General features: G+C 32.0%; 3 protein-coding genes across 4 annotated transcripts; all 3 read left to right on the top strand.

Moving 5' to 3' along the window:
* Positions 1–1,544: 1,544 nt before the first annotated feature.
* LOC113515970 (60S ribosomal protein L11) lies at positions 1,545–4,521 on the top strand. Its single transcript, XM_026900280.3, has 5 exons — positions 1,545–1,694; positions 1,935–2,087; positions 2,563–2,712; positions 3,450–3,597; positions 4,369–4,521. Exons 1-5 carry the CDS (start codon positions 1,689–1,691, stop codon positions 4,494–4,496), a joined length of 585 nt encoding a protein of 194 aa, XP_026756081.1. The 5' UTR covers positions 1,545–1,688; the 3' UTR covers positions 4,497–4,521.
* A 135-nt stretch (positions 4,522–4,656) lies between these two features.
* LOC113516079 (dynein regulatory complex protein 1) lies at positions 4,657–16,116 on the top strand. 2 transcript variants are annotated; one of them, XM_052900947.1, is made up of 16 exons: positions 4,657–5,614; positions 5,701–5,890; positions 8,108–8,295; positions 8,660–8,895; positions 8,993–9,199; positions 9,301–9,468; positions 9,633–10,011; positions 10,180–10,277; positions 10,368–10,493; positions 11,244–11,424; positions 11,636–11,720; positions 12,278–12,357; positions 13,060–13,197; positions 14,167–14,269; positions 15,278–15,441; positions 15,722–16,116. In XM_052900947.1, the coding sequence occupies exons 2-16, from the start codon at positions 5,748–5,750 to the stop codon at positions 15,910–15,912; spliced, it is 2,487 nt and encodes an 828-aa protein (XP_052756907.1). In that variant the 5' UTR covers positions 4,657–5,614; positions 5,701–5,747; the 3' UTR covers positions 15,913–16,116. The 2 variants fall into 2 exon arrangements, with proteins under 2 accessions (XP_052756907.1, XP_026756235.3); XM_026900434.3 differs by having other exon boundaries at positions 4,657–5,890.
* Positions 16,117–17,048: 932 nt separating this feature from the next.
* On the top strand, positions 17,049–21,011 carry LOC113516088 (androgen-induced gene 1 protein-like). Its single transcript, XM_026900444.3, has 3 exons — positions 17,049–17,204; positions 17,538–17,704; positions 18,161–21,011. The coding sequence occupies exons 2-3, from the start codon at positions 17,561–17,563 to the stop codon at positions 18,716–18,718; spliced, it is 702 nt and encodes a 233-aa protein (XP_026756245.1). The 5' UTR covers positions 17,049–17,204; positions 17,538–17,560; the 3' UTR covers positions 18,719–21,011.
* Positions 21,012–21,558: the final 547 nt, after the last annotated feature.

Below are 21,558 nucleotides of genomic sequence, written 5' to 3' on the forward strand. Positions count from 1 at the left end.
ACACAATTTTTCTAACATTTGGCAATTGTTCGCAGTGTTCGTGCAGTATTTATTGTATACGACAAAGTTACAAATCTATTTATATATATTAAAAAGGATGCTAATTAATCGATTAATCCATATATCAACACACTGCCGTTGAATCTCGTAATTTTGCAGATAGGTTCTTTATATAGTGCATGTGAAAAATAAGAAAGGAATTTTGGAAATTCTACCCCCATAGAGGTTGAATTAAGTACCGCATGGTTAACATGCGTTGAAAATTTGTATGGAGACTGCGTTATTAGCTAGAACCAGAGGGTCTACCATGAAATATTTTCCAAAATTTCGGGGACGAACGAAATAGAAATTTGATGTTAAAATTACAAAATACATGCCGTTTAAAATTATTAAAAATATTAAATTATCGTTCCTCTGGACTATTAAGATAGGATTTATGATAAATGAAAGGCTAAGCTCCATTTACTGGCTCGATTTAGGTACGAACAAAAACACGAAATTAACCCCGAAAAATTCAGAATTTCATTTCATGGTAGACCCCCAGGAAACATGAAACTAGTTCTAGAGTTCTGATTAAAAGTAAATAAAATAATTTTCAGTGTTTTTAGACATTTTATCCCCAAAGGGATGAAATGGTGGATAAATTTTCATCCACCATTTCATCCCTTTGGGGATAAAATGTATAGAAATTCTGTTCTTTGTGAAGTTATAACCTTAGGTTAGAATAAAATGTTTATTAGCAAATATTGGAAATTCTGTCCCTAAGAAAATAAAATAGGGGATGATTTGGTATAGACAAAAATTTCTACATATATTTGTTAATTTTAAGTTAAATAAGAGAAGTCTTAAATTTAGTCTTTTTATAAGAAATAAAGTGTTTTTTTTTTTTAGGAATCAAATACCACATTGAATAAATAGAATAAAATATCATATATTAAATCTGACTCCTTAGAATGGTAACGTATAGGGGGTGTCATGGGCGAAACATTATACTCTGTTATGTCCATGGTACTGCTCATGTCTATAGGCAAGGGTTACTATTTTCCATCAGGTGGGCCGTCAGCTTGTTTCCATTCTAAGTTGAATAAAAAAAAGCCGCACGCGAGCAAAGACCCAGACAAAAGCTAGTTTTTTTTATTTTCGAAGTGCTTTAATATTATTAGTCGTAGATTTTCAACTTTAGTTTTCAATATATTCAACTTTATTTAAAAAAAGTAATTTAAAGAATTACTTAACTATGCCCCCAAAAGGGTCGAGCCTGTATCTGGGGAACCTATTAAATTATATACACTTTTAAATTTGTGTTAACTGTTACAGTAACTGTTATTGAGATTGTCTTTAAACAAGGCGAGTGTATATGGCGCTCCAAACCCGCGGAAGAATTTATAAAGCGGTCTTTTGGCGTCTTTCCCCATCGGACATGACATTTTAGTTTAAGAGCAAATGCAAAACGCAACTGCTTCTTCTATATATACATTTTATACTAATAGATGCTAGTTCAACCCATTCAAATGTAGGATTAGGTTGTGTTGTGTCCATAGATTGAGTACTTGCGCTTTATTATAAATGCTTGAAATTGGAGGGATAGATTAAGAATAGTGTTTGACATTGACATTTTACAAGTTGACATGCTATTTAATTGTCTATGCTGTGTATTTCTATAATTTTTCTTTCTAAAAGTTGTGAACATGGCGGTGGGTGTTTTTATAATACATAAATATGTTTATCCGATTACATCTGTGTCCATCACTTAATTTTGATATTTCAGTTTTATAAAAGTGTTTCACTATTATCTTGAGATTATGTTCTCAGTCATATTTCCGTTGTTAAGTGCAATTCCTCTAAATAGTTTCGGCATAACATAACCTACTTTGAGCACTTTAAACTAAATTCTATGGTAAAAAGAAAATTTGAATTAAAAATTTATATTTCAGCGAGCACCACCAGCTGCGGCGAAAAAAGAAAAAAAGGAGAAGAAGGTACCTAAAGACAAATCGAAAAATGTTATGAGAAATCTTCATATCAGGAAACTGTGTCTGAACATCTGTGTAGGAGAATCTGGTGATAGGCTTACTCGTGCTGCTAAGGTACATTTATTATTTGAAGTTTGATAAACTATTTTACTCGATTTTGAAGCATGAAATGTTCAAGACTCACATTGTTGTGTTTCTTTGTAAATTCATGCAAGAGCAAAATATTTCTCATTTGCAACTTCTAAATACTAATTTTTTACTATTTAGAATACTCGAAGAAATAACAAAGGAAAATGTGCAAGTCTAATATTAATATAACAAATATTATTACAATCATTATGAATATGTGTAGACATTCATAAAAATTAGTCTTCTACAAATATATTTTACCTATTACACTGTTTTGTTACTTTCATTCAAATTTGTAATTTAATTCAAAAGAAAGAGACAAAACATTTCAATAGCTAGCTAAAATAGGTTGATGAAAATAAGTTTTTTTTTTCTGAATAAGAGGATCAGACTGACCTTTGATTCTGATAACAAAAAGTAATTGTTATTTAAATTGTTATTAAGTTATTTGTAATTTCAGGTGTTGGAACAGCTTACTGGTCAGCAACCTGTGTTCTCAAAGGCTCGCTATACTGTGCGTTCCTTTGGTATTCGTCGTAATGAAAAAATTGCTGTCCACTGTACTGTCCGTGGCGCTAAAGCAGAGGAAATCCTTGAAAGAGGTTTGAAGGTGGGTTTCAATTATTTAAAAGGTATATTGTTATAGTTGTGAGCTAAACATATAAGTATCTTGTAGTATTTCAAATTAATGTGTGGTTTCTCTGTTCAAATAAACACAAATTCATCTAAATCAGCAATTTCAGTTTAATTGAAGAACAAACATCTGCAAATTTTTACTCAATTGTATTACAAATTGCTGTTGTATAACTAATGAAAGTGATTATTACTAGCTTCATTGAATTTGGTAACCTTTTTATTTCATTATCTTTATTTTTGTTGTGCTAAATTTGTTTAAAATATTTTACTGACCATTAAGAATGTATACAAATAATTCTTTATGGTTTGTGTGAAAAAACCTGTAATATTTTGTATATAATAAATAAATAACAGAGACTTGAAAAAGGAAGCATTTGATATTCCATCTTTATGCCTACTCCATTAGATAACAGGCATGTATGTATGTAAAATGAAAAAAAAATCTTCCTAGAAGACCTACTGATAGTATTTCTGAATGTAGATTAAGCATATTGAAAGGTTTATAAACATCTTAAAAGTTGGCATAAAATGATAGTTGCTATAAGATTTCACAATTAAATATAAAAAATAAAAGTTACTATAGATAGTAAAATAAGATAGAAATCACAAAAGCCCTACTGTGGTTACCAACCCCAGGAGCTTGACATGTGTTATAAAAATGATGAAGCTAGAAATTAATTTTAATTACAATTATTATGTTTTCATTTCCAGGTCAGAGAATATGAATTGAGACGTGACAACTTCTCAGCCACTGGAAACTTTGGATTTGGTATTCAAGAACACATTGATCTTGGCATCAAGTATGATCCCTCCATTGGTATCTACGGTTTGGATTTCTATGTTGTTCTTGGGCGACCTGGTAATTATATTATTTCTTAGTTGATTTTTAATGCATTTAGTATATATACTACCTTAATAGGGTGATATCTTGAGCTATATATATTACTGACTAGCTATTTTAAGTCGCTTTCCCCATGTGAATCAATACATATCCTATGCTAATTAAGGATATGATAATGTGTACTAATCTTCATTTAAATCCATTCAGTTGTTTTTTTTTTTGCATGAAACAGTAACAAACATCTGTCCATCTATCCTTACCTTTTACATTTAAATTCAATAGGATTTAATATATTTTACTGACTGCTTATTTCTGTCTGTATTTATCTGTAGGTTTTTTAATATAAGTAGATGAAGTCCCTTGTGAAGTCACCACATACTTTTTAGTATTCAAATAAAATATACCTCTTGAGTTTATGGGCACATTACACAGCATCAGCTAGATCCATGCTAAGCAGAGTTTGTATTATGAGTACTAGAAACTACACCATGTATTATTTGCATGTATCTGCACATTTGTTCAAGGGAGAATATACATCTATCTTCTCTCTGTAAATCATGTGCTAAATTGAAACTTAGCTTTTAGAGAGTAAAACTCGTCATTTATCTCTTAATAAGATTAAGGTACATTAATTAAACAAAATTTAATATGTGAAATTCATAACTGTTAATATATCTTAAATAGCTGCCTGACCTGTGCTTTAATATGCATATATGGTGTTTAGTTGATGTCTTTTTATTGAAGTATAAAGACTATGAAATATGTATTTATGTGATTGTCTTTTTGCAGGGTTCAATGTTGCTCACAGAAGACGTAAGACTGGCAAGGTTGGGTTCGCTCATCGCTTGACAAAAGAGGATGCCATGAAGTGGTTCCAACAGAAGTACGATGGTATCATTCTTAACAGCAAAAAGTAAATTAAGTAAAAAACATACATAAATGTATCTGCCTTTTATTACATTTTTCCTATTATCGTATTTATTTATTATAATATTATGATATAACTGTGTTAAACATTTATTAAAGAAGCGGGAGACTAATCCTGGACCGACCTGGATGCTTACAACCCCGTGCCTAATTTGATATATATAAATTAAAGTTTGCGATTGAAAGGCTAATTTATGTTCATGAATCTGATAAAAAAAAATATATCGCTATATGAAGACAGGGTACCAGTAAGGAATGATAGATGTGGATGGAAGCAGGTCAGTTGACCTATCATGACGAATTCAAGAATTCTACTACGCTGAGATTGCCTGGAGGTCAACTTGAGGGTATATTGCTAGTAATGGGGCAGTTAGACTTATTAGTAATCCCTTTCCCTCCAATATACAGTAGTACACTCTTCTACAATCATACTGTATAATTTATGTTTTTAATAGGCGAAAATGAAATTGTAACACCGCTTGCCTTATCGGTAAACTGGCATGAATGATGATGGGTGAAAGAAATAAAGCAATTAACCAATTGATCATTGGTCAATCGCAGCGAATTCCACAAGAATTTACCACGCTGCTTTCCAGGAGGAGCCATGTAGGTCGACCTGATAGGCTATATTTTTAGTAATGGAGCTTTTAGACTTTCATTATCTTTTCCACCTAGTATAACGTACTTATTCCAAGCCTAATAATAATGGTATATAAATATGGCATCAGCGAAACAAAACTATGAAATAACTCTTGTCAATTAGCCCAACTTAGAGAATCCACTATACATTAACCACGATACTTTCTGGGGGATCGGTGTAAAAATCTACCTAACGATTTATTGTAAGCAATGGGACTAACTTGTCCATTACGAACTTTTTCCTTTCCTCTTCTCTATGGATTACAAGTGGTAGATGAATAGATAAGTATAATATCTATGGTGTTCTTTTTCACTGTGGTAGTTGTTATTTATTAAATGAAAAATAAAAATATTCAGATAAAAAGCACCTACTTTTTCTAGGGGAACTAGGTTGTTTATGCTATCTACAATGCTAATTATTTCTAGCTATCTATTTACAATTATAACATTAGATACATAATAACAACTGGTATTTGGTTTCTATAACAACAATTTGTTTAGTCATCATATCCACAGGATATAATATTTGTTACATGGTAACCAAATTTCTTTTAGCGTTGTTAGTATTAAACCAAAGAGATAAGTTTCTGCAACATATTAGAATGGCTGGCAAGTTTGGGAGTTATGAAGATGACGAGGAAGATGTACTGGCTCCAAAGGAACCACAGGTTACATCCCAAGACCCTGAAGAGCGTAAAGCTGGTAGAGCTTTACGTATCAAAAAAAGACAGGAAGCTTTGAAAAGGTATACATTTAAAAGCTCATTTTCACATAGACGAGCACTTCAAAACAGAATCTAAATAGTCGTATTAAATTAGGATTTATCCGGTGATGAATTATTTTCGCGGTAATATTACCAATTATGGACTTTTAGTCTAGGCTGGAGTATTTACCAGTAATTTTTTTTATTTATAATACCCCTCTTCATAATGATTACCATTACCACTTTTCAGCAAGAGGGACGTCAGCTTGTTTTTCATTCTAAATAGTATAAAAAACACCTTAGTTACTTTTAGTCTAGAGATCTCGGCTAGATTTTTTAGACTATTCTTATCTGAATGTTAAAGAGCATGAAAAATTTATTAATTATTTTACATATGTTGCTCAATACGCATTTACAGTATTACGTACTGTATACTTATAAGTAACGGTCAAGTCATATGAGAAATGACACATATACAGAAATGTTTTTTAGTCTCTGATGAGTTGAAAGTTAAAAAAATGGCAAAGAATTGAAGTGCCTAACAGTTACTCTATTCTTTGGTCGTTAGTTAATAAATATTCGTATTCACTACTAATCACTGCACTACTAAATACTCACGAACATATAGTTATGTATGTAAAAAAAAATGGCTCCTCTGCACCTCAGAATCAACCCCAATGTTATTTAACGAATAGAATATACCTACGATATGAAAAATTAAAAAGTAATCTATTATTATTATTGCAGGTATTGAAACAATTTTGAATACAAAATAATTTATTTGGGTAAGAATTAATAAATAGGTTTGAATAATATGTACAACGCGACAGCATTATTTTTTCTATTTTTATGACTTATTAAATTCGTAATATGTATTGAATAGATTAGCCTATCTGAACAATTTAAAAAGTAATCTACATAAATTGAAACAGTTTTAAAAACAATATGATTTATTTGGATAAGGATTTAAACAGAAGTATGAATAACATGGTGTAATTTTGGTCGGTATTGCTATCAACTTTTAAAATGTAAAAAGTGGTTATTGTGAGATAACGATAATAGTTGGACATATAGTATGGCGAACTTTTTTGTAGTTATTTTTATTATTTTCAATATTGTAGAACATACTTTTTTTTTATCACGAATAGTTTCCGTAGCGCACGCGACGAAAGATATTTTATAGCATTTTTTTTAAAACCTTGAGTTACGTTACTAAAGTTTTAGTAAGGATCCCTAATCTTTTCTAGCAATAAATATAACCTATGTTACTCAGGGCGAATGTAGCTTTCTAATGGTGAAAGAATTTTTGAAATCGTCAAAGTAGTTTTTGAGTTTATTTATTACAAACATACATACACACAAAAATACAAATCTTTCCTCTTTATATTAGTGGCAAGTGGCAACAATAGTGACTCGATATTGTGTTTCAATTTTATCTTCAGACTCAAATACATTATAGAGGGAGTAGGGATCGTTATTCATTGGGACTAGCGGCCCCATTGTTAGTAATGTACCCCGTCAGGTCGACCTTCACGCGGTTCCCTCTGGATACCATCATGATTAATTATTAAAAATTCGTCACGGAGAGCCAATTGACTTGCTTTCTTGTTCATCTATCATTCCTTAGTGGTAACCGACTGGAGGGGAAGGGTTTTGTTAGTAATGAGGCCTAGCAGTCCCAATACTAGCAATATCTCTATCAGGTCGACGAATGATGACATTATCGACGAATTTTAGGTGTATTCATAAAAAAAATTGCCTGCGCTATCAGTATACTTTGTGCGGGGTTCCAGTTTTTTTTAATGATGATAATGAAACAGTAATCCCGTCTGGGCTAACGATATGCGTTGACGGGGCACCAATGAAGGATGATAGATGAGAATGAAAAGGCAGGACTATCGCAACGAAATTGACAATAATTAATTAGGATGGTTTCCAGGGGTAACCGCGTGGAAGTCGACCTGATAAGGTATATTGCTAGTAATGGAGATTAACGTCCCCATTACTAACAATCCTTCTGCGCAGGCGGAGTATTAAGGAATGAGAATGGAATGGTAACCCCGCTTGCGGTATTGGCATACGCTGGCTGGGCATCAGTGAAGGATGATAGGTGAGAATGACAGCAGGTTAATTGGCTCTTCGTGCCCAATTCAAGCAACAATCACGATGGTCGCCGCCGCCGATTTTCTCTATTCTTTAGGTAGTAATTATAATCGTATGCGTAAATTATTGATAGGCTTACATTTTCCATGACTGTAGAGCGGAACAGCAGACCGATGAGACTAGCGGTGAAGAAGAACCAGGCCCTATCGAACAGGCGACGGCACTTGCAGCTGAAGAACTTCAACGTTTAGCACTAGATGGCGCTGCCAAAGTCACCAATGTTAAAGTTACAACTGATGAGCGGGAAGTCATCCGACGGACACTCTTTTCGGAAAAAATGAATCGTTCGTTATCACCCATTATTTATTGTGAAACTAGCTTTTATCCACGTCTTCATCCACGTGACTGAAATTATATTGATTACTCGGGATAAAAACTACCTAACCTTATGAGTATGAGATTCTTCAAAAAAAAGTATATTAATATTTCTTCTGCGTTGGCAATGCGCAAGTGACACTCCTAGTCTTGCAGGCGTTCATAACCTACAGTAATCGTTTACCATCAGACGGGCTGTATACTTGTCACCTTTGTGATATAGAAAAAAAAAAAATGGACTAATAATTATATATGTTCCCGCCATGACACCGTCATCTAGTCCCATATTTTTTAAGGATTTTTTTATGTATTTATAACCTGTTTATAATTCAGGTTCTGTAAAAAAAATAGAAGAGGAAGCTGCTGATGCACAATTGCAATATGAAGCAATAACGTCCAACTGGGATGTGATGTTGACAATAAAAGACCCTTTAGACATTGATATGGAAATTAAGGCCCAGAAACAAAAGTGCGACGACTTGTTAGCACAAAAGAATAGCCTTATTGACGAGCTAAAGAGCGATCTCAAGCGAATGGATGAAGCTTATTACGAAGATTTAGATAAACAAGTTTGTTATATATATAATTTTAAATTATATTCCCGTGGCATATAGAATAGATAGCATGAAAAGAGATGTGTTGTTTCATTTATTTTTTTATTTTTAGGATAAAGACATAAAAGAATTATCGGATAGAATCGAAAAGCAAGTGACTATTATGCAAAGAGCTTACGAAAAGCAGCTAAGTCTGATTGAACTCGCTATCAATATAGAACGGGATGCCATGGTTGATCACAATAACAAACGATGGGAAGCACTCTATAAACAGCGTGATAGAGAAGAAATTGCTCATATGGAATATAAGTTCGGACAGGTATTCAATTTTAACTCAGAATACTAAAGTATTCATAATAATTTACATTCTACAATACAATTAAAATAATAATTATACAAAATAAATAATTTTATCTATAGTTGGAAGAACATAAAGCAGAGATAGAAGCTATTATGTGGGACCACCACGAAAAATATCGTGAGGCTAAAATTGAACTCGAATCATTGATTCAAGAACTACAAAAAGAACTGGAGAAACTAAAAGCTACATGTATTATAAATACGGAGAAAATCGGCTACAATTATCAGGTAAATATAAATATTATAATATTTTCGATATGTAATTATTCAATGATTCAGATTTTATAGTATATATTATTCAGCAGTTGCAAAAGCGAATGGATTGTAAAAATATACCAACATCTGAAAACGTAGACACAAGGGTAATTATTAAACCGCCAATATTATTTCAGGTGTTAAAAAAACGTGAAGAAGAAAATGTCTTCGTAAGATCACAACAGAAACGGAAACTAAACAAAATGTCAGATATAGCTAACAATCTGCGGTCGAAAATACGAAAGGCAGCCGAGGATGGTGCCATCGAGGAAATCAAAGCTGACGCTGAAATTGTTAAACTTATGCAAACAATGGAGGATTTGGAAAAGAAATCTGAGCATTTCTCTCATGTGAATCACTACAAGTTCAGTCAGGTGTGGCGTATGTCTGCCGCGAGGTGTTCCCAGCTCTTACGGGAACTACGACAGGCAGAAGTGGCGTTGCATGCCCACGTCTTGTCTGAACCACCGCCGCAGCCATCAGCGCCACCTCCAAAAAGTCCTTTATCTAAATATGGTAAATATTATATTTAAGTCAAACAGATAAAGTTTTAGTGTTACAGACATTAAAACTATGACATATAATATTGCTAGCAATGAAGCTACTAGTCCCCTCGCTGTTCCCTTTATATATGCGTGATCCCATTTATATAAAAGTATTTGAACTGCATTATGTAATTTCCAGAACATGAAGATTTAGACAAAAATGTGCAAAGTTCGATAATGCCAAAAGAGCCCGTAGATCCTAATAATAAGATTGCGCAAGAAGAAAAGGATAAACTTGTAAGCGAATCAAAATTACAATGAATGAAAGAGCTTCATATTTACTGATCTATATAATATAATTGTGATTATACTTCCTTTCAATTTTAGGTTCGACATATATTGCAACTAGTAGCAGACAATACGGGATTTTTAGTTGAAGATCGTCTATTAAAATTAATTGAAAAATATCAATTAACATCCCGAAATCTATGCACATTAGACTCTATTTTTATGGTAAATATAATGATGTTTTATTTGAGACTCCAACTTGGCAGGGATGGTCGACAAGAGCAATATTTAAAATATTATATTAGCTGCAATTTTACATTACGACCACAATACATATATTATGTTAATAAGTAGTTATAGGCACACAAAACAATAGTTAGCTAACTTTTACTTAGAGCAGTGTTTTTCAATCTTTTTCATGACGCGACCCCCTTATTATGTAAACATATCTTACGATCCCTTTAGTATGTAAAAATATCTTGCGACCCCTTACCCTCCACGGTTTCGAATGTGTATGAATTTTATTATAGGACAATTATGAAATCCGTATAGTTGTATTTATATTCAAGGTTAGATATCGATAAAATAAAATAAATAGTACATAATAAAGTGTCTAAAACAGACATGTAATCGATATCTGTTATAGATACTTCATTATGCATTATTGATTGATTTATGTTTTTACGGATTTTTTTTTCACTGCTTCGCGACCTTCTGTGACCCCCAGGGGTCGCGACCCATACTTTGATAAACACTGACTTAGACTAATAAGGCGAATTGTTTTCTCAACTACCCTATTTATAATTTTAATAATCCTTTTAGCTTGACAACTTCGTACGCGGCTTTCTCTGAAGTCTACAGAGCACCCCTATGCTATATTATCTATAGCTGTATATAATACACTCTTGTACATAAGTTACCATCAAGTTGTTGGGTTATACTGGCCGATTTTTTAACGCGTTATATTCTTTTAAGGCCCTTGAAATTCAAGCTGAAGAGGACATTGAACTACTATGCAAGACATTCTTAAATTATGCGTTTTGTCCTATTTGTGTTGGTATGGATGCAGCATCCGAAATGATGGAACCATCAACTACTATATTGACAAACGAAGACTCTTCACAACATGCCAGTATTAGTGCTAAAGGAATGAGGGGTAATCACGTTTTTTTTTTTATAAATTTTATAACTATTTACCTAATAGTAATTATGTTTATAATTAATATAACAACCCACTTACCAAGTGTGGCAACTAATGCCAAACCTCCTCTTGTGGAGGAGGCCTATGTTCAACAGTGGGCAGTTAACAGCTGATATAATAAAAAAATAATACTGTTTATAATCAATACTCGTATTTTGTCTGCTAGTCGACAGGCCGTCATTGCGAGGGCGTGCAAGTATAGCTAGAAGCGTTTCTGCAAGCACCTCTCGCTCTGCCCATGTTGGATTTAAGTAAGAGCATTAGTACTTACTACTAATATTATTGGCCTTTTTACATATATTACTAACTTTTACCCGTGACTTCTTCTTCCGCGTAACTGGGATTTGCTTACTGATCAGGATAAAAAGTAGCCTATGTCCTTCTCCATCACATATATAGTGCAATAATAGATTGGTTAAACCATTAAGGCGCTGTGAGGTAACAAACAAACAAACTTCCACTTTCAACTTTGAAATATTAGTAATAATAATAACAATTAACTTATGGTCCCCCTTAGAATTGGTAACAGCATCCCGTGAATGCTTGCACAATATCTTGAATCGCAATAAATTTAACTACCATTATTGTTATGGCTATTCCTAACGTATCGCAGTATGCAAGTAAGCTGCCTGTCTATAGACTATTTATATATTGTATATAAACTTTGTAGTTTATATATAAATGATATTGATTACGAAATCAATATTAAGTTTACTTGCCTGGAATTCATCATAAAATTTCGTGTAGCTTGTAAGTATTTTAGTTTACATTATAAATTCTTAATTCTAATTTGCATTTATTTACCTAGGGCTCATGAATTATCCCCAGCTGACCAACTACTGATGGCTGAAGCAGATGAAATCATACAAAAATGTGGTGACCCTCAAAGTAGGTTTTTATAAATAAGATATAAATATATGGTCTTTTTTAAACTGCCAATTTTCATCCCACGTTTTTCTTTGCAACATTCTGTAGCATGTAGTATTGTAGTATGCAAATTATATGAACATATATTTGCATAAGCGCCTAAAAGAAAAACTTCGCGTGAGAACATCCGATACGTGAAATTCGTAGTGGATTTTCACTTTTAACAGTCATTCATATCGAACAAAATTGGAAATAGGAGAATTCTATTTTATTTATCAATTTTAAAAGGTCGTAGTGAAATTTGGACGCCTTCAGACTACTTTATCAAAATTAGCTTTTGCTAACCTAGAAGAACCTCAGAACTCTATCTGAATTTACATCTGAGTCATACCTATGCACAGCTACTAGGGTTTTTTTATAAATCTACCAACAATGAAATTAAAATAGTTGTAAAATTCAAATTTTAGATGTAATAATAAAATGAAAAATAAACTTCACCATGTTCAACATAACTGGCAAAAAAAAAATATTGCTACAATCTAAGTTTAATAATTAAATTCTAAGGTTAATAATGTAAATGCATTTGCAACACATTCTATTCAGAATTTTCTTTTTTGTGTGATCTTACTAAATAATTAACTTTACGTTTTCATATCTTTTACTTTCGTATACTTATTAACTGCAACAATTTGTCATCTAGCCTAAGTGCCTATTTGTTTCTAGCTACTGTATCTGTGACCGGTGGAGGCTCTGATTCTGCGGGTCCTACATCGTCACGACGCGCGGGTGCCCGAGGCGTCACGGTTTCCTCGCAACCGACCGTAGCCACGACAAGGACGACAAATCCTTTTCTTTGCCCTGGTCAGCAATTATTTCCTCTATATACATTACTAGCAATCCGCTCCAGCTTCGCACGAGTAAATATATAGAAAGATAAATTAGTATTTTATTTTAGCAATATGAAATAATATTATGTTTATTATTCTTATTTTATATGCAAATTTTTGTTACTTTGGATTACATTACTGTAATTTTAGTAGGGACTTTTATTTTTTATGCAAATAATATATAGCCTATGTTACTCATTGATAATGTAGCTTTTATATAGGCGAAAGAATTTTTAAAATGGGTTGTGTATTTTTTGAGTTTATACGTTACAAACATACAAAATGTCAAATCTATTTACAATATTATTATAGAAAAACGAAAATGCAATACTTAATATTATATTTTGGTGGTTTTCAAACGGATTTGATATTTGGATTGAGATGAGGAGGTATCTACTTCAATTCCTGACATAAGTACTTTAGCGTTTCAAGTTGTGATGATACGTGCTGCTGTATACTAAATTAATAAAGATAATATTATATTAGTTATTACAGACTATTGTACGATATTTCGTATTATGCTGGTAGATTTGGCCCCTGCCACATTCAAGTCATTCTTACGGAAATATTATCATTTCGAGTCTTATTATCATCACAACAAGTCAACAAATACAAGACTACATCTCTATATGATGGGTATGACCCATCATACAGACATATTTTTTTTATGTAATCGATTACGAAGTGATTGTGCAGTGTTTGTTAATTTGGTATGATTACCTATTTAACAAACATAGGCTGATGTCTGCGGACTGTTTTAGTAATGTATTTGAAAGGCGTTTAATTTAGAAGCTAGACTTATTCAGTTAAATAATAAAATTTTAGTTTATTTAAACCTAATTTTATCTCGTTATTCGGCAGTCAGCAATATCCTTTAGATTTTTGATAACATAATTTCACTGACGATTTTTTTTTTATTCCAATAATTTATTTTCCTTTTTAGTTGGGCATTATCTTGAAATCGAACCTATGCAAGTGCTGACAGCTCTGGGTGAATTTATTTCTGTTTTTGTACCACCCGAGAAGAAGAAGCTTTACGATATTTTGTAAGTAATATAAATGGAATTGGAAATGAGTGACTTGTGTGAGTTGTGCACTACAACGGCATTCACGTTATACCGTATCAGGTCGACCTTCACGCGGTTTCCCTGGAAATTGTCGTGATTAATTCTTGTTAAAGTCGTCACGATGGATCTTCTGATCTGCTTTCACCCTCACCTATCATTTAATACTGCTGCCCCGCCAGTGTATACTGATAGCGCAGGCGGGGTTACTATTCCATACTCTATACAAAAAAGACCGCATTCCTGTGTACGTCCAATTGGTATTCAACTAGATGAATTCTCATTAGGTTTTCAATAACAAATTCTCCTCTAGAAACAGTTTCAGAACCTCAGATTTTCATATAATCATCGATGTAAAGATAGCTGTAACGTAAATCTTCACATGAGTCATGGTGGCTACTTTTAATGTGTATTGTTTGGAATACCATTTCATATAAGTAAGCACTTTAATCTAAAGATAATATATCTTTTTTATTATTAATGCATCAGCTGTTAGTTGTCCACTGTTGAACATAGCCCTCCTTCATAAAAGGGGTATTTTCAGTAGTTGCCACGCTTGGCAGGCAGGTTGGCAACCGCGATTTGCTGGTTTTTTTTTGATGGGTGAAAATGGAATGGTAACCCCGCCTGCGCTAACGGGATACGCTGGCGGAGCAGTAAAGGGTGATCAATGAGAATGAAAACAGGCCAGTTAGCCCATCCTGACGAATTCAATTAGAATTAGCCACGATGGTTTCCAGGGGGAACCGCGTGGAGGTCGACCTGACAGGGTATATTGCTAACAATGGAACTGATAGCTCGTATTACTAACAATCCCTTCCCCCCTGGCAACCGCAGTTAGGCTTTGGTGACTACCATTAAGTTCCATTAGTCGCCTCTTATGACACGAGAAAGGAAGGGGTGACCCTTTTTATGCCGGGACCACACAGCATAAAGATAATAGTATAGTATTATATAATCTATGTAAAGTTATGTACTTATTGCTTTTAGGGATAGCGTAAAGCCACCAAACTTTAGTACGCCGTCAAGAAAACTAACAACTGAGGAGATTACGCAGTATTGGGCGCAATGGAAGAACGTATTCCCTTTTGAAAAAGATCATTTCTGGGATGGACTTCTCACGGGCCTAAATAATTATTTACCTATTTTACAAGGTTAGTCAACCATTATTAAATACCAAAAAACTAGCATTATTTCATAATTTCGTCTGTGTGATTCTTTGGTACTTCAAATCTGTTTAATCTGTTAGAATAAAATTACTAAAATACTATACTAAATTTGCACGGGCACGCCCCCCACCCCTACATACGTCAATGCGTGTTATCCAAGTATGTAAATACAGGGTATCAGAAAGGGAATTTTATCCGATAACACAAAAGCCTGTCAATCTGCATAGACCTTTATAGCCATGCGATATTTTTTCTCTATTCCTAGAACGCGAACGACTTCATGAGGAAGTGATGATGCTGCGAAGTCGGAATGCGGCGCTGAGACGGCTCGTACGTGGCGCGTTGCCCGATCTGCCGTCAGCACCGCCGCGTTACGTTCGACCCGCGCCGCCAGCATTTATTGCATCACACCCAGACAATGCGCCTGAGCACTACGCAAAACTACCCCCAATCTAAAGCTGTGTTTTCAGTGTTTTTTATTTAGTAGGGACTAGCAGCTAAACGTTTCTAAACAATAAAATTTCATATTCTTTTGTATTGTATTCTTTTGATAGAATTCTTTTGTGTTCTTTACATGACAATAGTTATTAAATTTATTGGATAAACAAAGAGACTTGTTATGAAATAATTAAAACTAATTAATTCTCATATAAGCGAATTGAGGGTAGGTACTTGCAACGTCTATATGGCTACGTATAGTTCATATAAGGCAAGATTGCTTAATAAACCACACGTAACCATATAGGCAACATGTTTTTTTTATTGGTGAAAATAAAATTATAACTCCGCCTAAGCTGTCGTTATCGTGACGAACTCTACAAAAATTAATCACGGTGGTTTCCAGGGGTACTAGCGTAGAGGTCGACCTGATGTAATGCTAGCAATGGGGCCTTTAGACTTCTTATTGATATTCTCTTTCTCCTAGGCAACATGTTACTTGGCAAAGTTAACAAACACTTGTAACGTTAAAAATTCATGAAATAAGAATCTTGACTCTTATTATGCGGGCTACCTTTATGGAAAAAAATTCGTTAAAAAAAAAGTGCGAAAATTTCATAATAAGTAGTATGAATTTTTATTTTTATTTTTTTTGTAAACTGAAAAAGTTTTATTAAGTTCAAAGATTCTTTACTTGACATAAAAAGTCACATTAATTATAAGATTATCTACTCTTCCAGTAGAGTTTTTCAGAGTTAATAAAACTTTTAATAGAGAATTTTTCAGCAGATAATTAGTGTGGCTGTTGGAAAGGTTATCGTGGAAATTTTTCTACTAAAGAAGGAAAGAGAAAAATAATTTATTAAGTAACATACATGAACATTACAAGAAATTGTTTTCGATTGTTAACTTTTGTAATTCTAACTCAATAAAAAGGCTAATACTCAATATGTGTTAGGAGTCCTTACGGCTCACCGACGCTACATGTAAGAGCCTATATTAAGAACGTTCGTCATTCATCAAATTCATCATAAAATTTGTAAGAATTCGGAAACGAAGACATTTGTTACTATTCAACTGACATTTGCATGACGGAAACAGGTGATTGACGTAATCAACTAATAATGCCAATGTCAATTATTTGACCAATGATCAATGAAATGTATATTTGACGTATGATAGAAAAGTGAAACATTAATAGCCATTTATTGTTAATTATCGTAAAAGGCAATTTTTTTATACTATTTATGAAAAAAATCTCTTTGATAACTTTTTGAAATAAAAATAGATACAAATAATTTAACTGTCAAGTAAGTAAATGATGTAGTTAGTGATTTTTTTGTATAATCTACCAATTAAAACTCCGGCGTGATTTTAGCGTATTTTTAATGTCCAAAGATCCTTTCGCTTAAGCGCAAACCACACTTAGGGCTAAGTAAAATTAATTTTCTTTTTATACATTAATTCACATTACGAACTATAGAGTTAAGTATATGTGAACTATTGAGTTAAGTAACCCAACAATACAGGTCAATCTAACTGGGGATTAAGGGAAGCTTTCTCTTGTTTATTTTATGTCTAAGTTCCTTTTATTACATATTTGTGGATTCTAGATGTACTCCAACACTTTTTTTATGTTGCAGAATCTTCAACCAAATTATTCAGTATGTTATTAAAAACTCTTTTCCATCTGTTTGGAGCTATACAGTTTTGTTATGGATGTTATTATGATGCTGTATATGTTAATATACCTGGTACTTCTGCACCACCATTTGGTGGAAAATTAAAATATTTGACATATTTAGATGCGGTGAGATTACTTTTTTATTTTTATACATGTAAACTAATAGAAATATTGTTTACTTATTATTGGATTAGATATTAACATGTGAGGCAATTTTAAAGACCTTTATAATTGTTGCTATAGTATTGCAAAAAATTTTTTTATATATTTATTATATCATACACTTGAGCACATTTTAACTTGTTATCTATGATATTATTATAAAACCTTTAAGCAATTTAAATATTTTTGGGCAATCCTATTTAAATATACAGAAACTAAATAATATTGATAAAGTATGAGCATGTAAAATGTTACTACATTCATTATGTTATGTTTTACAGTCAGGTTACAGTTGTGTATTTATTTTCTTAAAAAAAGAAATTTTTTTCAATTCTATTATTGAATCTTTGATAATTCTATAACAATTTAATATTTTTTACTTGTTTCTTTTGTCTATTAAAACTATATACTTTGTTACAGATAGTGCAGACTGTTTATTTTACAATAGCTTTACTCAATGACCTGTTTGGTAACAATGACACAACAGCATCTGAGAAACCACTGATTCGCCGAATAAAGGATATCCTGTTTTGTGCCCTTGCTTTCCCTGTAGCCATGTATGTTGGAATATCATTCTGGGGTATATATGCAGTGGACAGAGAATTAATTTTGCCTAGAAGTTTAGATCCATACTTTCCAAAATGGTTGAACCATGTAATGCATACTAATATTGTTGTCTTTATTTTAATCGAGCTTGTCACATCTTTCAGAATGTATCCAACAAGGAAAACTGCCATGACTATATTATCTACTTTTTTAATTGCTTATTTCATATGGCTTCATGTAATTTATTTCAAAACTGATAAGTGGGTCTACCCCATATTGGCTGTATTAAACTGGCCAATTAGAATTGTATTTTATTTGGTCAGTCTTGGCTTTGTTTCTAGTCTCTATTTTGTAGGTGAGAAATTAAATAGAATTGTATGGTCTAAGGAAGTAGAGCAAACTGTTAAATCTGGAAAAAAGAAAGCTAAATAATTATTATAGAATATTGTTTTATAAATATTTATGTACCAAATAGCTAGTAGAATTGTTTCGTAATTGTAGGGCTACCAGGTGAAGTTTAAAATGAAGGATAATATAGTTGATAAAAGGTAAGAATAGGTATAGCAATAATTATGAGCCTTGAATGATATCTGATAACATTCTACCCGATTTCGCTTTAGATTTTTATAGATGCTACATTATGTTCATGAATTTATTGATATTGTATTCAAAATCAAATAATTCATTAATAATATATACACATTTTGATGGCTAGCTGATTATATAATTTGCCTTATGTACAATACAATTAAATTATACTTAAACTTGAAAATAATATGTCTAATACATAGATAAACAGTTTATCTTGGCCAGTGTCAAGTCGTATGGTTTATACTAGTTTCAGGTAGTAATATATTTATACTAGCGTAAGTGTCGGAATGATAAACAAAAATTACCATGAAAATTAGAAAAGAACAAATAAGCAATAGAACCCAAAAAAGTATAATTTAGAATTAAGAGCGTATTTTAGCTTAACGAACTGTGGCAACGTCGCATTTGTCAATTTTCAAAAGCAATTAAAGAATTTTCAATATTTTTGACGTTGTCGTACTTCGTTAAGAACGCTCTTCTGAACAGATTTTAATAAAATTAATAATCTGGTAGGTATGAACCTAACATTATGGTAAATCTGATAACTGTACGTATGTTTATCAGAAGCAGCCTGCATTTTAAGAAGTAATATACCTAAAGTAGCCTAAACGTAAAATGAACTCTTTGACTAGATAACCATATTTAATGTTTGTATGACATATATTTATTAATTATCCCATAATATTACGAATTAAATTCGACTGCCACAAGAAAATATAGTGTTTTGTTTTTATTTTTGTTACATACTTTGACGTCGTAATATCAATATTTTGCTTATGTTTAGAATAATAGGTATTAAAAATAACTTATAATGACATGTACCTAGTTTTTGAGGCTATAATCCACACAAGTATTTTTTACCTAAAAATTCTTCTCTGTAAACATGTCTTAGTATTTTATATAAACACTACAGGATTGTCAATAGGTGAATTTAGGTATTTTTTTAACCATTTACTAACACTGAAGTTGGTTTACATTTTCTTTAAGTTCAGTTGAAACAGACTAATAAACTTGTTATCATAAATATCTAAATACAACAAAATATCTGGATATCTATGCTAATTATGAATGAAATTAATTTAGAATCTGAATTGAAAATGTGTACATCAGATGTTATAATTGACTTCTTTATTTAATGTTAATAAATTTATATTAACATACTTATTTAAATAATTTTTATGTCTATTCCAATGAAATAAAAAAATATCTTTAAATTCTCAGTAAAGGAATTAGGAACTTAGAATTGAGAGTTATTAAAAGCCTATATAAATAAAAAAAAATGTCGAATATAGGTATTATTAATTGAATATTTTAGAACTAATATACTGCCGTAAGATTCGGTATTTGTTAAACACAGTTTTTTAACATTGGACTTTCAACAAAATAAAAAAAGTATAATAATATATGTTAACATGACTATTTTATCAAGAAGAAAGCGTTTCTGCGTTTCGGACATTAATGAGAAATATTGAGTAGAAATTAGGGAGTAGGTTGTGATTTTATGATAATTATGTATCTAATTACCTACTTATATAATTTTTATTAGCTATAATTGTAATTTGTACTTAATGATAAAAATTGTGTGCATTTTAATTTATTCCAAATGATACCATGTATTTATTATAATTTTTTATACATTCCATTTGGTTTTGCTTAATCATATACACAAACATTCATATAGGTACATGCCGCAAGTCCCCCTCATATAAAAGTTAATTGCGTATCTACTGAGCTATAATACTTGCTTTAAACTTAAAAAAAAAAAAAACTAATAATAGTTAATCGTTTTAAAAATACCATTTTAATTTTCTCAAAATCTTTTTTGAATACATCTTATGTAATCGAAATTTAGTATGTTTTCGAACCAAAAATTTAGTATGTATAATTGCGGCATTTATTTAAATCTATATCTTAAGTTTATATCCTTTTATAATAATGTATATACTCAGCCACGAACAATCCATGTTGTGGGACGTGGCTTCTGTCGGCCTTGTGTTGTAATAATAAATACGTAAATTGATAGTGTTAAGGTGTAGATAAATATTTATGGTTTTAATTTCATATAGGTGTAATTTTATATAGCGTAGTCTTTCGTACCTTATGAAAAACCAAATTATTAAATATGTTGCTTATCTGTTTGATTTTTATTCATTAACATTTCATCTACCTTCTTATAAAAATGGTTATTTTAATCCTGATCGAAAGATCTGAGGATCTCTATACTTTTTAAGAAAATTCTGTCACTTTTCTGTTGGAATTTCTACATATTATATATCTAAAAGCTTATGTGTATCTAAGAGCGGGCTGAGTGGGCTGTGCACATCCCAGAATTATTTGATGCTCATCCCAGAATGTAAATGAAGTTTCGTAAAGAATCTCTTGAGAGTATACGGGGTGGACAGGTTGACTAAAAAGAAAACCAAATGGGTGATGATGAAATAGTAACCTCACCTGCGTTATCGGTATACACTGGCGGGGCACCAGTGAGTGATGATAAGTGAGGATGAAAAGACAGGTCAATTAGCCCATCGTGACAACGCAGGCGGGGTTACCATTTCATTGTCATCTATAAAAAAATACTAGCTGGTACAGAATGCCATATGGCATTAAAGAATAAATAAATACTGCCTATAAGAAAAAATAAATTACCTTTGTTATTCAACAGAAAAAAAAAACAGTAC

Source organism: Galleria mellonella, unplaced genomic scaffold, assembly GCF_026898425.1.
Source record: "Galleria mellonella isolate WM207_F2 unplaced genomic scaffold, CSIRO_AGI_GalMel_v1 utg74, whole genome shotgun sequence".
Taxonomy (NCBI): Eukaryota; Metazoa; Arthropoda; class Insecta; order Lepidoptera; family Pyralidae; genus Galleria; species Galleria mellonella.

Bases quoted from the DNA above. Each gene is read 5' to 3' on its own strand.
- LOC113515970 (XM_026900280.3), top strand. The intron at 2,713-3,449 runs GTGGGTTTCAAT...TTTCATTTCCAG, and splicing joins TCCTTGAAAGAGGTTTGAAG to GTCAGAGAATATGAATTGAG. The intron at 3,598-4,368 runs GTAATTATATTA...GTCTTTTTGCAG, and splicing joins TGTTGTTCTTGGGCGACCTG to GGTTCAATGTTGCTCACAGA.
- LOC113516079 (XM_026900434.3), top strand. From the start codon at position 5,679: ATGGTAACCAAATTTCTTTTAGCGTTGTTAGTATTAAACCAAAGAGAT. The intron at 9,200-9,300 runs GTATTCAATTTT...TTTTATCTATAG, and splicing joins TGGAATATAAGTTCGGACAG to TTGGAAGAACATAAAGCAGA. The intron at 12,358-13,059 runs GTAGGTTTTTAT...ATTTGTTTCTAG, and splicing joins AAAATGTGGTGACCCTCAAA to CTACTGTATCTGTGACCGGT.
- LOC113516088 (XM_026900444.3), top strand. From the start codon at position 17,561: ATGTTATTAAAAACTCTTTTCCATCTGTTTGGAGCTATACAGTTTTGT. The intron at 17,705-18,160 runs GTGAGATTACTT...ACTTTGTTACAG, and splicing joins ATTTGACATATTTAGATGCG to ATAGTGCAGACTGTTTATTT.